Consider the following 14214-nt stretch of genomic DNA (forward strand, 5'->3'; position numbering starts at 1 on the left):
AAAGAATATATATCTTTCTATTTTCTTAATCAAAAGTTAGCCAAAAAAAAATTTATATATACATATATATATATATATATATTTCTTTAAGGCAAACATAATCATTGATCTTTATAGTTTTATTGAATTTTGCTTTTAGTTCCTATAATTTTTTTAGTATTTTTAGTTTTTATAGAGATTAAAAACACTGAAAATACTAAAACTATAGGAACTTAAATAACAAATATCATTCAATCTTGTTGAAATTATAGAAACTTAAAATACTGAAAAATTATAAGGACTAAAAAATTCTATAAAATTATAAGAACCAATAATTGTGTTCCCCATTTCCTTAATATTAAAAATGCATAATATGAACATGTGCACTCTCTCCTCTTCTAATTTTTTAATTTTTGGGAAAATATCATTCAAGAAGGTTGAGGATATTTAATATCAAACAATAATTAAAAGATTTTAAAATATTACTGTAACATTAAAGGATTGAATTAAAATAGTTTTAAATGGAAAAGGACAATAATACCTTTGTTTTTCTTTATAAATCAACAAGTAAGCATTCGTATTAAATAAAAAATTATTAGTTAATAATAAGTTTAAAAATATGAATGAGTTTGATTGTGAGAAAGGAAAAGTGTAGATCATATTTTAATAAATAGACATTTGATAATTAATAAGTAAGTATTCATTCATATTTAACAAGAAGTCATAAGGGCTCGGTTGTGGGAATGGATAAGGATAGATTATGATTTAACAAGTAGTTATTTATTAATTAATAAATATATATTCTTATTTAATAATAAGCCATTCGCTAATGGAGTATTATAATTTTTTCACGTCTAAAAGTATTTTTGAATTAATTTCTTAATTCTGCAGTAATATTTTAAAATTTTTTAATTATTGTTTGATATCAAACATCCGGCAATCCTTGAATACTATTTTCCTTCAATTTATGAGAGATGCCACCTATTCGCTTTACGTCAATCATTTTGAATATTTGCAACTATTTCGTTAATTTTATGTACAAATAACTTTTAACACACTCTCTATATATGTGTGAGGTAAAGTGTAAATTTTATATAAGGTTTTATTTTAATTAATTTAAATGTCTTTTTAATTTATTAACTCTAACATTTTAGTTTCATTAACAAAAAAATTTTATGTTAAAAATTTAAATATTAATAAAATATTTTCAAATATTGATATATTAAAATTTATTTTTTTAAAAAAATAACATTGATTAGTACAAAAAATAATCATTTAAAACTAACTATGTTAAGGCTAAAAAACTGCAAATATACTTTATAAAATAATTAAAGAGCCAAACTAAAATCTTATATAAAGCTATAAGATCCAAAATATATTTTTTATATATATAGATTATCATTTTTTATGCTATCTAACTTATAAAAATAATCATTAATTTATTTTAAAAAGTGATTTACATACAGAAAGGAGGGAGTGCTGATTTGTATATACTCCCTCATCTAAAATTATAAGACATGTTAACTAATTTTCATCCCTTATAACACTTTCAGCATTATTAAAAAAATTACATGTTTTTTCATGTCTCCTCTTGTATTTATTAGGATAATTTAATCATAATAAATATAAAAATATCATTAATTTCAAGTATTCATTGAGGGCATTTTTGTGAAATCTCATTTATTACTCCTAAAAAAACACTAAAATGTCTTATAATTATAAACATAATCTCTAAAAACATGTCTTCAAATTTTAAACTGAAGGAGTATGTATTTTCTAAATGGGAATACTAAGCTTCATACTTTTTAAATAGTGGAACTGTAATTTTTTTTTATAAGAACAACTCTTGAGGCAAATGGGATTAAAATATATATATTTTTCAGTACAATTTACATACCTTAACTTTTACTCGAACATAAGTCAACCCAAGTGATGGCATCTCATTATAAAAATATTTAAGGCGAATCATTGTACTTATTTATTGTCCTAAAAAAGCATCATTGTATATATTTTAGAAGTTTTTTAAATAATTTGGGTTAAGATCCAAGAAGGTGCATCAATTTAGTTTTGATTTTTTTTTTTAAAGTATGGTTTTGTGGCTTTTGCTTTAATCAATCAATCTCTTTGATAAATTGAGAATGTTATTGGAATTTTATGTAGCTGACGTTAATGTTGTATGAAAGAGATTTATTTCCTAACATCATATTTCAATTACAGAGTGGCTTTATTTTTTTTAAAGAGTCATAATATATTTGTTTTATTTTTTAATTATATTTATGTTATCTCTCATAAAATTAGTTAAACCATGTGCTTGGTTTTTTTTTTTTCAATTGTGTACATATATTATATTAGAGGCAATCATGTTTGAAAAAGGGCTAAATGCTAAATATAAGTATTTTTTAATGATAATTCAAACTTTGGTTTACTATATTATATGAGAGACTAGTTTTTTTATTAGGCTCAACCATGTAATTATTGGTTGTCTTTAAACACTAACAAGGAAATCTCTTTCTTTGTGCTCATGGTAGATCTCATCTTAGCATCATTTTTTTGTGAGACATTTTTTTCATTTTAATTTTTTCAATTAACATTCAATTATTTTATCATTAAGGTATTCTACTTTGGGCAAGACTTAGATACTTAACATTATATACTTAATATACTTTAATTCAATCAAATTAACACAAGTATATTTTAATATGTTAATAATATCTCTAATAAGAGTTTATTGTGAAATAAATCATCTATAAAATATCTAAAACAAACATCTTGAATATATAAAGTTAAGTACTCCCTCCGTCCCAAATTATAAGACACTTTTAGATAAAATTTTATATATCAATAAATCTCATTAAATATACTTAACAATCTTATCTTTCCAAAACAAACATATAAACTTTTAAAAATACTCATAATTTAATACTCCTCCTGTCCCTTTATATAAGATATTTTTAATTGAATCACGCAAATCAATAAAAAGTTGTTTATTTAATTAAAAGTACAACATTTCAATTTTGCCCCTAATTATTGTATATAAATAATAAATCTCTTTTTCCAAAGTAAATTAATGAAATTATTTATCTTTTTCTCTTTCCAATTTAATAAGGGTATAATGGTTCATTCATTAAAAAAATGCTAACAACCTGAACAAAAAAAGGTTCTAAAAAATTTTTTATATATAGGGACGGAGAGAGTATATCGAAAAAAGAAGGGACAAAAATTTATTATAAAGAGAGAAAATGTAATATTAAAATTGGTGTATTTAACAAAATTTTAATCTATCAAAGTGTTTTATATTTTAAGACGGATAAACTCCTTCAAAAGTGTCCCATAATTTAGAACAGAGGTAGTATATTTCTTTTCCTTTTACTTTTTATATCTTAAAACTTCCATTCCATCAATTAAACACATATAGTACTAACTAAAATTATTTTATTGAAATTTTCTGACATACCAAATAAACTTGTAAGTCCCAATCGTATAGCCTTTTCTTCAAATGAAATAGTGTATGTTTAACTTTCGGTTTGTAAAATTCAATTTTCGTTTGCAGAAAACAAATTTTGGTTAATATTCTATTTGGCAAAAGTCAATCAATTAGGAGCAATGACATTAAAGGATCAAAATATTGAATTAAACTTAAATAAGGATTAAAAGAATAGGAAATCTAAATGACCAAAGATCCTTGATAGATTGACATTAAAGTTTCAAAACAAATAATTTATGATAGTTAAGTGCCAACAAAATTTGTTATAAAATTAATTATAAATATTGATTCTGAAAATTATATTTTCAAAAGTGTTAATTCCAAATAAGACATTTAATTCTAAATAAAACTTTCAATGTATAATTTGGATTCATGTTTACATTTGTTTGAATTAATAGTAACTTATTTAAAAAAAATTCAAGGGCCTAATGATCATAATTTTTTTTCATTTTGAGACTTTCTTATCAGTCTACCGTCCTTTTGTAGATTGGTCTAAAAGTTTATTATTATTCATGATTTGCAACCATCAAAATAAAAATTTTTAATTTTGGCTGAAATCAAGACAAGAATTTGCGAGCAACCAAAGTCACTTATTTAATTTGTAAATGAAAAAATTGTTAAACATATCACTCCTTCTAATAATTTGCTGCTCTCATATCCTTATTTGGAACCATCAAAACATGAAATTGCAAGTAGGATATGTTAATTTATGAAGGAAAATAATTTTCAAGTAAAAATATATTTGACAAAATTTTTTCTTTACAAATTAATAAATCTCACTTTTAAATTTTATTTCAAGGTTGCAAATCATGGAATGAGAGCAGGAAACTTGTGGACCAATTCACTAGAAGATTTTTTTCTCTTTATTTTAAATTTCCAAATATTTTAATCCTTATTTATTTATTTTTTAATGTGGTTGCCCCTTTAAGTTACCTAAAAAACGATTATTAAAATTGGGTTTTGCAAAAGTCAATTTCGTGTTGGAAATTGGAGTGGGGAGCTTTATGAAAAGAGATGCTTTGCTTCACAAACCAATAATAGAATTAGTGCCTCCAAAGTAATGAGAAACACATTTATAAAGACAACAGGCTTCTCAATTAAACTCACAATCTTGCGCACTCAATTTTTAGAAATTGATATCTATTTTTTTATTCAAAAAATGTTATAGAATTTTGGTTCAAAAACTTCTATTTTTTATTATTTCACCTTATCAAATATACACAATAATTAATATTTTCATATTATATAAAAACTTATCCTATGATAAGAATATATAATAAAGCCAATAATTCTAATAAGTCAAGCTTATCCAAGCTGAATTTCAAATACTTAAATATATTAAAAAAATGTATATCCAAATTCAATCCTGACGTCTCGAGCTTTATGGCTTATTCAAGTTTATTTTGTTAAACAGTTTTAAAAATTATAATTATCATTTTTTTAATTAACATGGATTTAGATTAATTTACTTTATATTATTTGGGAAGATAAAGAAAATGACACCATTTATTGAGAAAGCATGGTCTGGCTAACTCAGGTCCCCATAACGATAGTTGGAAAGGTTATAGAAGGTGAAGTATAGAATTAACAATAAATTTCATTACCTTTTTTGTCTCACTCTTGATATATATATATATATATATATATTTTTATATATTATATATTTGCTAATAAAAGAATATTAGATGGTTTTAATTTAACAAACATCAGACTTAATTTTTAATGAAGAATGAAAAATTAGATAGTAAAATATATTTGCTAATAAAAGAATATTAGATGGTTTTAATTTAACAAACATCAGACTTAATTTTTAATGAAGAATGAAAAATTAGATAGTTCAATGAAAAATGATATATATATATATATATATATAAAAGTTTGTACGTATATTCCTTCTAGTCCTATTTATAAATTATTTCTAACAATTTTATAAGAATTAAAAAAAATTTAAATCTCATTAATTCTATCTAAAAATTCAACAAGTTGTTTATTCTGCAAATTGTTCCAAAAAAAAAAGATAAATGGTAAATTATCTCTAAACTATAAGTTCAGTAAAATCATAGATTTTAAACTTGTTCATTGTGCAAATTATTATTCTTTTAACTTTTAAAAATAGTGCAATTTAGTCATGCCACTAGCAAAAGTTAATTTTTGATTGTATTTTGACCATAACATGACATAAAAGAACCCAAAAAAAATTACAAAAAAAATGACCAAAAATTTTTGAATCCTTGTTTATATTTTTAGGTTCTTTATTATAATTTTTTTATCCTTTTCTATAATTTTTTTCAATGAACAAAGTACTAAAATCATAAAAGATAACAATCTATTCAAAGTTTTCATAGATTCTCCTTTTACCATCTGCTACCACCTTCATACAAAAAAGTAAGGGTTGATCAAAGGTCACAAAATAATTAGCATCATTAAAAGCATGAGTAGCTAACAGATGGGCACAAACATTAGCTTCTCTATACATAAAATTCAAACTAACATTCCAATTCTTAATTTCTTATAAATCAAGGATATAGCATAAAAGATAATATCTTTGAAAGGATAATTGCCTTTGTTGCAGGGCAAGGTCAGGGGAGATTGTTGTCCCAACAAAGCTGGAGGCCATAAATCGTTCGAAAAACTTCAGCAATAGTTGCAGGGTAATTTGCTTTGTTGGCATTAAAACAATGAAACCACAAATCAAAAGGCATTAGTATCTCTAGCTACTTCACCACATTAGTATCTCTATAATTTTCAAGGTTATTTTCTAATAAACTAACTAATTTTTATTAATGATAAGAGTTAAATTGCACCATTTTTAAAAGTTGAAGAAATAAATTATATAATAAACTAGTTTAGGATCTATATTGTTATTGAATTGAAAGTTTAAGGGGTAATTTACTCATTTATTCAAAAAATAAAATAAAATTTCAAAATAAATTTAGAAAAATTTATTTTTGAAATTGATTTTTTCCGTTTTTCCTTGTTAATTATGTAGCCGTGAGCGTAAAATAATAACTATAGCACTTTTTTTTTTATGTATATATTATTTAAACTATAAAGCGATTCTATTCAAGACTATTGGACACTGTCAAAATTTCACATGTTTGGTGTGAGGATTTTAAATTTTTCACAATTTTTTGTCTGTTGCAAAATCACAATATAAAAAAATAAAATAAAAATTGAAATGTTATGAATATATATGGGATCAAATAGTTTCAAAGCCTATGAAAAACTTCAGGCCAAAAATAAAATCCTATGAAAAATGGAATGTTGAAATAAACCATGATTCTCATGAAACAATATTATTAGAAAACTTGCAAGTTGCAACAAACATTTTATTTTAAAATTTCAAAATATACATTTGAAGTTTTCAGGACTAAATCAGTTGGTAAGAGTAAAGATGAGATGAATAATAATAATGGACTCCGATGCAATAACATTTGTATATATGCGTGTGCACTAAGATCAATATATCAATAAATAAATAAATATATGTATATATAATAAAATCTATATAGAAAATTGCATAATTCACAAGTCATGAACATGGATAAAATATGTGTAATTTTAAGGGAAAATAAGATAAAAACCCTCCATAAAATACGCAAATGATAATAAAGTCTCATGAAGTGCCATAATTCTTTTCAAGTTTTTAGGGACATTTTTGACATTAATTATTTTTAATAAAATGACTAAAATACCCCCTGTTTAAACTAAAGTTATAATTGCTTGTTTCGTTTAGTTATTAACAAAAGAAAAACAATTATTACTTAAGCTAAAGTAGTCACGGATATTTACAACTTGAATATTAGTGAATAAAAAATTTACACAGTGAAAATTATAATTACTTATTTTATTTTAATCATTGCTAGAAAAAAAGTAATCATTGATTAAATTAAATTAGTCATGGTTCACGGATATTTGTAACATTTAAACTTTAATAAATCAAAAATTTGCACAAGAGAGGAGTTGTAATTGTTTGTTTTATTTTAATCACTGTTAGAAAAAAAGTAATCATTGTTTTAGCTAAAGTAATTAGAGAAAAATTGTGATATGTTGAGAGATTTCATTGTTATTTGTGGAGATTTTTTCTGTCATTTTTCCTAGTTTTAAATTGAATTTCCTAATAATATTTCAAGAAATATTACAAAAAAAACAAGTTAAGGAGGGCGATATAGTTAGAGTAGTGATGAAATCTTGTAAATGAAGGTATCATTAAAATTGCGAAGGTGAAAGGCAGCCATCAAACGTGCTTTCATCACATCATTGTCCAAATGCAATCGATAGAATATCTTAATGATTCACATAATGGATTAAGCCCAATAATTGAGCCATTGTCACTTCATTTTGTTGACTCATTTCATTGGTATGCGAATATTCTCATGTAGCATAATTCTTATTTAATAAATTTATTATTACGATATGGATACTTTTAAGATTTCAAGTGCATGTTATCTTTCAACTAAAGTGGGCTCCAATATTCAGTCCAAGAACGAAAAACAAGGTGGGCTCTGTGGTTTAAGCCGCCCAGAACAACTAATAATTTATATAAATATAAAAATATATTTAGTTTTTGTTAACATTCTATTCGGATAATTTTACTGAGGAGAATGACAGATAAATTTATATAAAATAAGATGTTCTGTGAAATATGATAATGACGATGAAGTCTAAAGAAACTTCTTTAAGATTAAATATCTATATAAAATTATTTTAATACCTATCTATCTGTAATTAATTTTATATGGTTCATGAGTTTAGTATAAATATTTTAAATTTAGTTTTATCAATGAGTAAAATGATTTAGAAAATAAAAAATTAGCAATCTTCTTCAAATAACAAAGTCTAATCAATTTTATATGATTCACAAATTTAATAGAAGTACTTACAAGTTTAGTTTCACTAACAATTTAAAAAATTACAATTCTCTATAAACAAAAACTAAGTAATTTTATATTATTTATAAGTTTAATATAAGTATTCACAAGTTTGATTCTATCAATGATTAAAAAAAATAAAAAAATCACAACTTTCTAAATTATATAAGGACATTAAAATAATTTCATACAACCAAGAAATCCTTTGGGATTTCACTATCAATCACATGTTGTGAGACTAGATTATCATTTTTTTTATTTCAAAAGGATTTATCTATGACTCTCCCTTTTATCTAACCTTTTAAAGATCGATTAATTTTTGACAAATATGAGAAAAATTTATCTACTTAATTCTATACATTTAATATTTCTTCAATTAAAAAATATAAAATATTTTTAATCGAATCTCACCCTCTAATAAAGTAATTAATTATTTTAAAATTAACATTATCTTTTCATTTTTACTCTTATTTAATAGGACATTTCATTTTAAAATAAATATTAAGTGATTCATTTATCATAGACATTTTAAAATAAGCACATTAATTACACTTTAAACACTAAAAATGCCTTACATTTTTAAATGAAGAAAATAAATTCTTGTACAATCAAATTAAAACAGGTAGATTTTAAAATGTTAATAATATTGATAAAAATTATAGTTTGAGATTGGTATTTTTACTAAAAAAAAAAGAATAACTTATTCTTATATAATCATAACTTAAAAAAAGAATTAGATTAGTTAGATTTTTCCTATTTCAATGCCGCTTAACTATGATGTTAAAAATTATTAAAGTAGATATCTACCAAAAAAGCATGTAATTATTCTGTAAACCAAATAGTACTTTCCACATTCTCCTTATAAAAAATCGAGTTGAAACATTGTGAATAAAATAAATCATTTTTTGAGAGCTACTCCTAAATGGCAATGGCCTTTGACTATACTTGACCAAATAGTACCAAATATCAGATAATTACATGTACGAAATATTTGTTTTTTTAAATTTTTTTATAATTCAAATACATTCACTCATAAATAGTTACATGGGCCTCTCAATTACAGTGACCAGCGATACAAATACTAATTGCATAGCGAAAAATTGATGGGCTACACGACCCGGCCCAGAATCCAAGTTGCTAGCGCATAAAAACTCGAGTGACTTTTCTTCTTTGCTTAGCGCATTCCTAACATAAGCCTCTTTTACGACATAATCTTTTCTTCTTTTTTTTTTCCTTTGCACTAAAGATTGCCAAGATACAACACAATATAATATAATTATGGTACATATCAAGAAAATTCCCCAGCTATACAAAAAAAAAAAAATTGAGAAGGTACCTTTTCTGGTGCTCGAAAGAAAGCAGATTATAAGTTTCATGTTCGGCATCATGACTTGCTATGCTTGCCACGGCCGCATGTTTGCCTTACGGTCTTTCACTACACGGATGATCTGAAAATTCACATATTAAAAACAAAATCTTTTAAGTTATATTTTAAAAAAAAAAACACACAACCTAGACATTAACATCCCTAGGATTAACGACAAACATCCCCAACCTTATCCCAAAAGAAGAATAAAAATAATAATGATTATAATCATAAAATCAATCCATGAATTAATTTCGCCCCTTTTTTGGAGTTTCAATTCCACATCGCCAATATAATCAGGAAGGTTTTTCTTCAGCTTTGTTTTACATGAATCAAAACGTGTCACAGCATTATAATATATTACAGTGTCTTGCAAGTAAATATTCACATCCAATCATCATCCAATCAAAATGCAATATTTGGGAGGTAGAAAAGTATTGTTTTAAGAAAGGAAATGCACCGTTCTCTTTTTATTTCTAGATACATTCATCATTTCTTTTATATAAAACATTTTTCTATGTACTAAACATTGTTGTTATTAATGTTTCAACTCTTTAAAGAAAATTGTCTCATACACAAAACATTTAACTACTAAAATCAGAAGCACAGTTTACCTGCAATTCTAGTTCGTGGATGCAGTCAGTGAAATGCCATCGTGTCAGCTGGTATTGTTACTTTGTGTTCTCTCAGTATTTCGGACAATGTCCTTTGGCAATTTACACGAATGTTGCCTTAAACGCTCCTTTGAATCACTTGCCAATGGGTTCACATACAGTCCTACCCCACGATGTTGAATTTTTTTATTATTTGTAGTGAACATTTCAATACCACCATCTTTCTCAGCTGCATTTTGCAAAGCATCTGATGATAATTGGTTTCCATAATACCGTCCTTCCGTCTTCTTCCAGAATTTAGAACTCAGAAACTCAGAACCAGGTAGCTTGCAGCACATATCTTCTGCAGCATCACTATTGCCTAGCCTGCCACGTGATGCTGCCAAATCATGTAATATCTCATCCAGAGCCATCTCTAAGCCATGTACACGTGTCTCTAGAGAATTCATCCCAATTTGAGAGCTTCCAATGAATCGCTATATTCAAGAGGGGAAGACATAAGCCTTGAATGTTGTGTAAGCAAGAGAAACAAATGCCGTAGCCATGAAGAAAGGCAACAAGAACTGCCAATAATACTTTGCGTGCAAGGAAAGTTTATTTTAAATAGATATTATAACAGTAGCGTTCATCGAAACACACCGACAAATACTGAAGAAAAGAGGCATCGAAATAAGCACAAAACCTGAATACACGTTGAGTCTTTTAGATAAGCACGAAAAGGAATGAGTTGACATAGAAAGTAACAGTAATGTTAAGTACTACACTATAATTTTGGCCAAACAAAAAAAAAAGTACAAGTACTATAATGGGGTACCAAAAGAGGTTTTCAGTTGATTTTTGCAGAAATATGCATATTAAAGGCAATTTAATGTACCTGAAGGAGATTTAATAAGTTTGATTGCTGGTTTTCGATTTGACTAAGGTGTTCACGGATCAAAGATAGATTCTCAACATCTTGGGGGTTGTCACATGCTTCATTTACATTGTCCAAGGTGAATTCTGTGTCAGGGCTGTCATCATCACAAAATGGAACCACTCGCGACCCTGATCTTAAACCACCAGATTTATGCAATTTCCCATCAGATTTCTTGCTAAAGAGGGCGCGCCTTATTTCTTTTCTTGGATTCTCATAGTTCTGACTCAAGCATGGCTTTGAAACTTCTAAACCACACCTTTTAATGTCATCTTCCCTATCCATGTTCAATGGAAAAGAATTTGAATCTGGAGTTTCAAATTTCCTATCAGACAACTTCTCACAGTCCATCTCACATGACATCCCCGAATTTGAACTTCTGTCCTTGATCTTTTTAAAGCTCTCTCTTTTGACCATGGGTACAAATGAAACCTCAGATGGAGGGGGCCTGCTGGTGGAGATTGTTTTCTTTCGTTGAGAAGATTTCATGCTACTACCCACTGAACATTTAGCGGAACATTGCTCCTTACCATTATCTGGACCATGAAAAAAGCCAAAAACGAAAACCGGGAATTAGATTGCTTCACCAGTAGGGGCCAAGGCTCACATGATTTGCATTAAGCAAGAGACACAGGAAATAAAATGAAACAAAACTTCAAATTATACACTAAAGGATAGTATATATCATAATTTTGTTGTTGTTAAAAAACAAAATGGATATAATAAAAGAGGAGGTGATAGAAAAGAAAGTGAAGGAAATAAAATTGAAGTTGAAAATACATTTTTAGTATTTGTTCCTTTACATTCTCACCACTTTTGATAAAATGATTCTCGCAGATTAAGTTATTTTTAGTTTTATTCCTTCCATCTCTAACTTTTATCCGTCTCCTCTTAACGTTTCCACATTCCATTCACTACTGTCAACTTGGAACAAGCAAAATCCGAGTTACAGAAGATGCTTTATAATGTCCAAGTCCAAGTAGCCCGAGTGACATGGAGGCAAACCAGGAAAAGAAAAGAAGAATAGAGATTATGTGACCAGTTGAATGAACAACTACGAATGAATTAGACAATTAGCATGATCATTTTCTGAATATTAAAGCCTCACCAGCTGAATAACATGCCGGTGTTGCAGGAGCAGAAACATCCACGGTCAAATCTGTTACCTCCTTCCACATCATCAAGGCACGATTCATGGTGTCCCGAACTACCTTGATCTGTTACAACATTTCCGCCCTGATCAAGACACTTGAAAAACCTTCAACGGAAATCGAACACTCTCCCACGTACCTTTTTTTTTGGGGGGGATAAGGAGGGACTCAAAGAAATTTAGTTGCTACAGAAGTTAAAAATCCCCTCCTTACTTCAAAACGAGTAGGCAACAAAGCAATTTCTTGTATAGATTCTCTCCCCACACTACTTTTCTAGGTAATATGAGTTACGGAGTTTTTTTCATCAATGAGAAAAAACGAAGCTCAATACCTTATCAAACCTTCGATTCTGTAACGAATTCAAGCACGTCGCCTGATACGGCGATGCCAGATCCCTCTCCACCACAGCAACCTTAGCCAACGCCTCCGCCGCTGCCTTTCTGACCATCCAATCCTCATTGCTGAGAAACTGAACAAGACAAGGCACCAACCAATTCAACACTGCCTGGCTAGAAGCGCCACCAACACCAACAACACTCCCTATCAGAACCAACAACGCGGGCTTCGCTTTGCACACCTCGTTCTTCACCAACTTCCCCAGCCTAGGCAGAGCACTCTTCTTCAGCGCCTCCACGTCAGGCTGCGGCGCCGACTCAATCGCTGCCGCGAGGCACAGTGCCGCACCCATCTGCGAGTTGGCCTCCTGCTCCTGCGTGAGAGTCTCCATCAACGGCTTCAAAAAAGCAGTCGGGAACGGCGGTTTGGTGATCCGAGAAGACATTGCAGCGATGGCATCGACGCAAGAGGATCGAACGGCGGAGTCAGGATCACGGAGGCGACGAAGGACAGCGGAGATCATCTTAGAGACAAATGGGGACAGAGCATCACCGTGGAAGTGAGAGAGAACGGTCAAGAGATGAACGCATTCCTTACGAACGAGCGATTTGGAAGAGGAATCAGTGTTATGAATGCAGGAAATGAACGTGGAGAAGGTGTCGTGGCTCAAGGTCCGAGCAATGGACTCGAGCTCTGCAACAGCAACGGCGAGAGTATCTCGGTCGGAGAGTTTGTTGAGGCAAGAAATGACCCGCTTCTTAAGATCAAGGGTCGACCCGGCGGTGGAAGCGGGTTGGGGAGAACTCAGCGAGAAGCGCTTGGAGGGAAGAACTGACATGGCGGGAAGCGAGTCAGTGACTCGGCATTCGTGAATGGAGGGAAGAAATGAAACTGGAAGCTCGAAACGCTTCGGTGGGGATTATTTCGGCCGTTTCTGTGAATTGTGATAGTTAGTGATTTTGGCGGCATAACATGGTGATGGAGGTGTTGTAGAGGTTGTCGTTCGCTCGGCGCCTGTCTGTTTTTATTGATGAGAACAAGGCAATGGGCGGTGCTGTGTGAGGGCATGGTTGTTTTCTGTTTTGAAAAATTATTTTTTATTTTTAAAAAAATTAAAATTTATTTAGATAAATGTTTTTTATTTAATTATTTTCATTTTTTGTTTTTTTAAAAAGGTAAAAATTATTTTATTTTTTTATTTTTAAAATATACTATATTTGATTATTACAAATTATAGTTATATTGATCAATTTGTATTATTAATCACCATTATTAATTATCTATAACCATAACTATCAATTTATTTTCTTAATTTTAAAAATTTTTTTTAATTGACATAAGTGAATGAATTTTTATTTTATTTTGTTTTAAAAATTATATTACAAAACAGTTTTTAAAAATAAAAAATTAAGAATAGAAACCAAATAAGCCCTAAATTTCTTAGAGTTGTCATAAAATATAAATAAATTATATGTACTATAAGATTAGTTTATTTTGTTG

The 14214-nt window shown here is 28.2% G+C and overlaps 1 protein-coding gene across 2 annotated transcripts; it reads right to left on the reverse strand.

Annotated features, from left to right (window-relative positions):
* Nucleotides 1-9315: 9315 nt before the first annotated feature.
* Nucleotides 9316-13714, reverse strand: LOC129321616 (TORTIFOLIA1-like protein 4). Of its 2 annotated transcripts, XR_008596044.1 has the most exons (6): nt 12710-13714; nt 12336-12444; nt 11189-11763; nt 10315-10790; nt 9671-9782; nt 9316-9574 (listed from the first exon to the last, which is right to left on the reverse strand). XR_008596044.1 is itself a non-coding variant. In XM_054967448.1 (5 exons), exons 1-4 carry the CDS (start codon nt 13550-13552, stop codon nt 10359-10361), a joined length of 1959 nt encoding a protein of 652 aa, XP_054823423.1. In that variant the 5' UTR covers nt 13553-13714; the 3' UTR covers nt 9316-9782; nt 10315-10358. The 2 variants fall into 2 exon arrangements, 1 of the variants encoding a protein (XP_054823423.1); XM_054967448.1 differs by having other exon boundaries at nt 9316-9782.
* Nucleotides 13715-14214: the final 500 nt, after the last annotated feature.

The sequence above is a fragment of the Prosopis cineraria genome, unplaced genomic scaffold (assembly GCF_029017545.1).
Source record: "Prosopis cineraria cultivar Desert tree isolate PC_DT_omini unplaced genomic scaffold, ASM2901754v1 PC10, whole genome shotgun sequence".
Classification (NCBI taxonomy): domain Eukaryota; kingdom Viridiplantae; phylum Streptophyta; class Magnoliopsida; order Fabales; family Fabaceae; genus Prosopis; species Prosopis cineraria.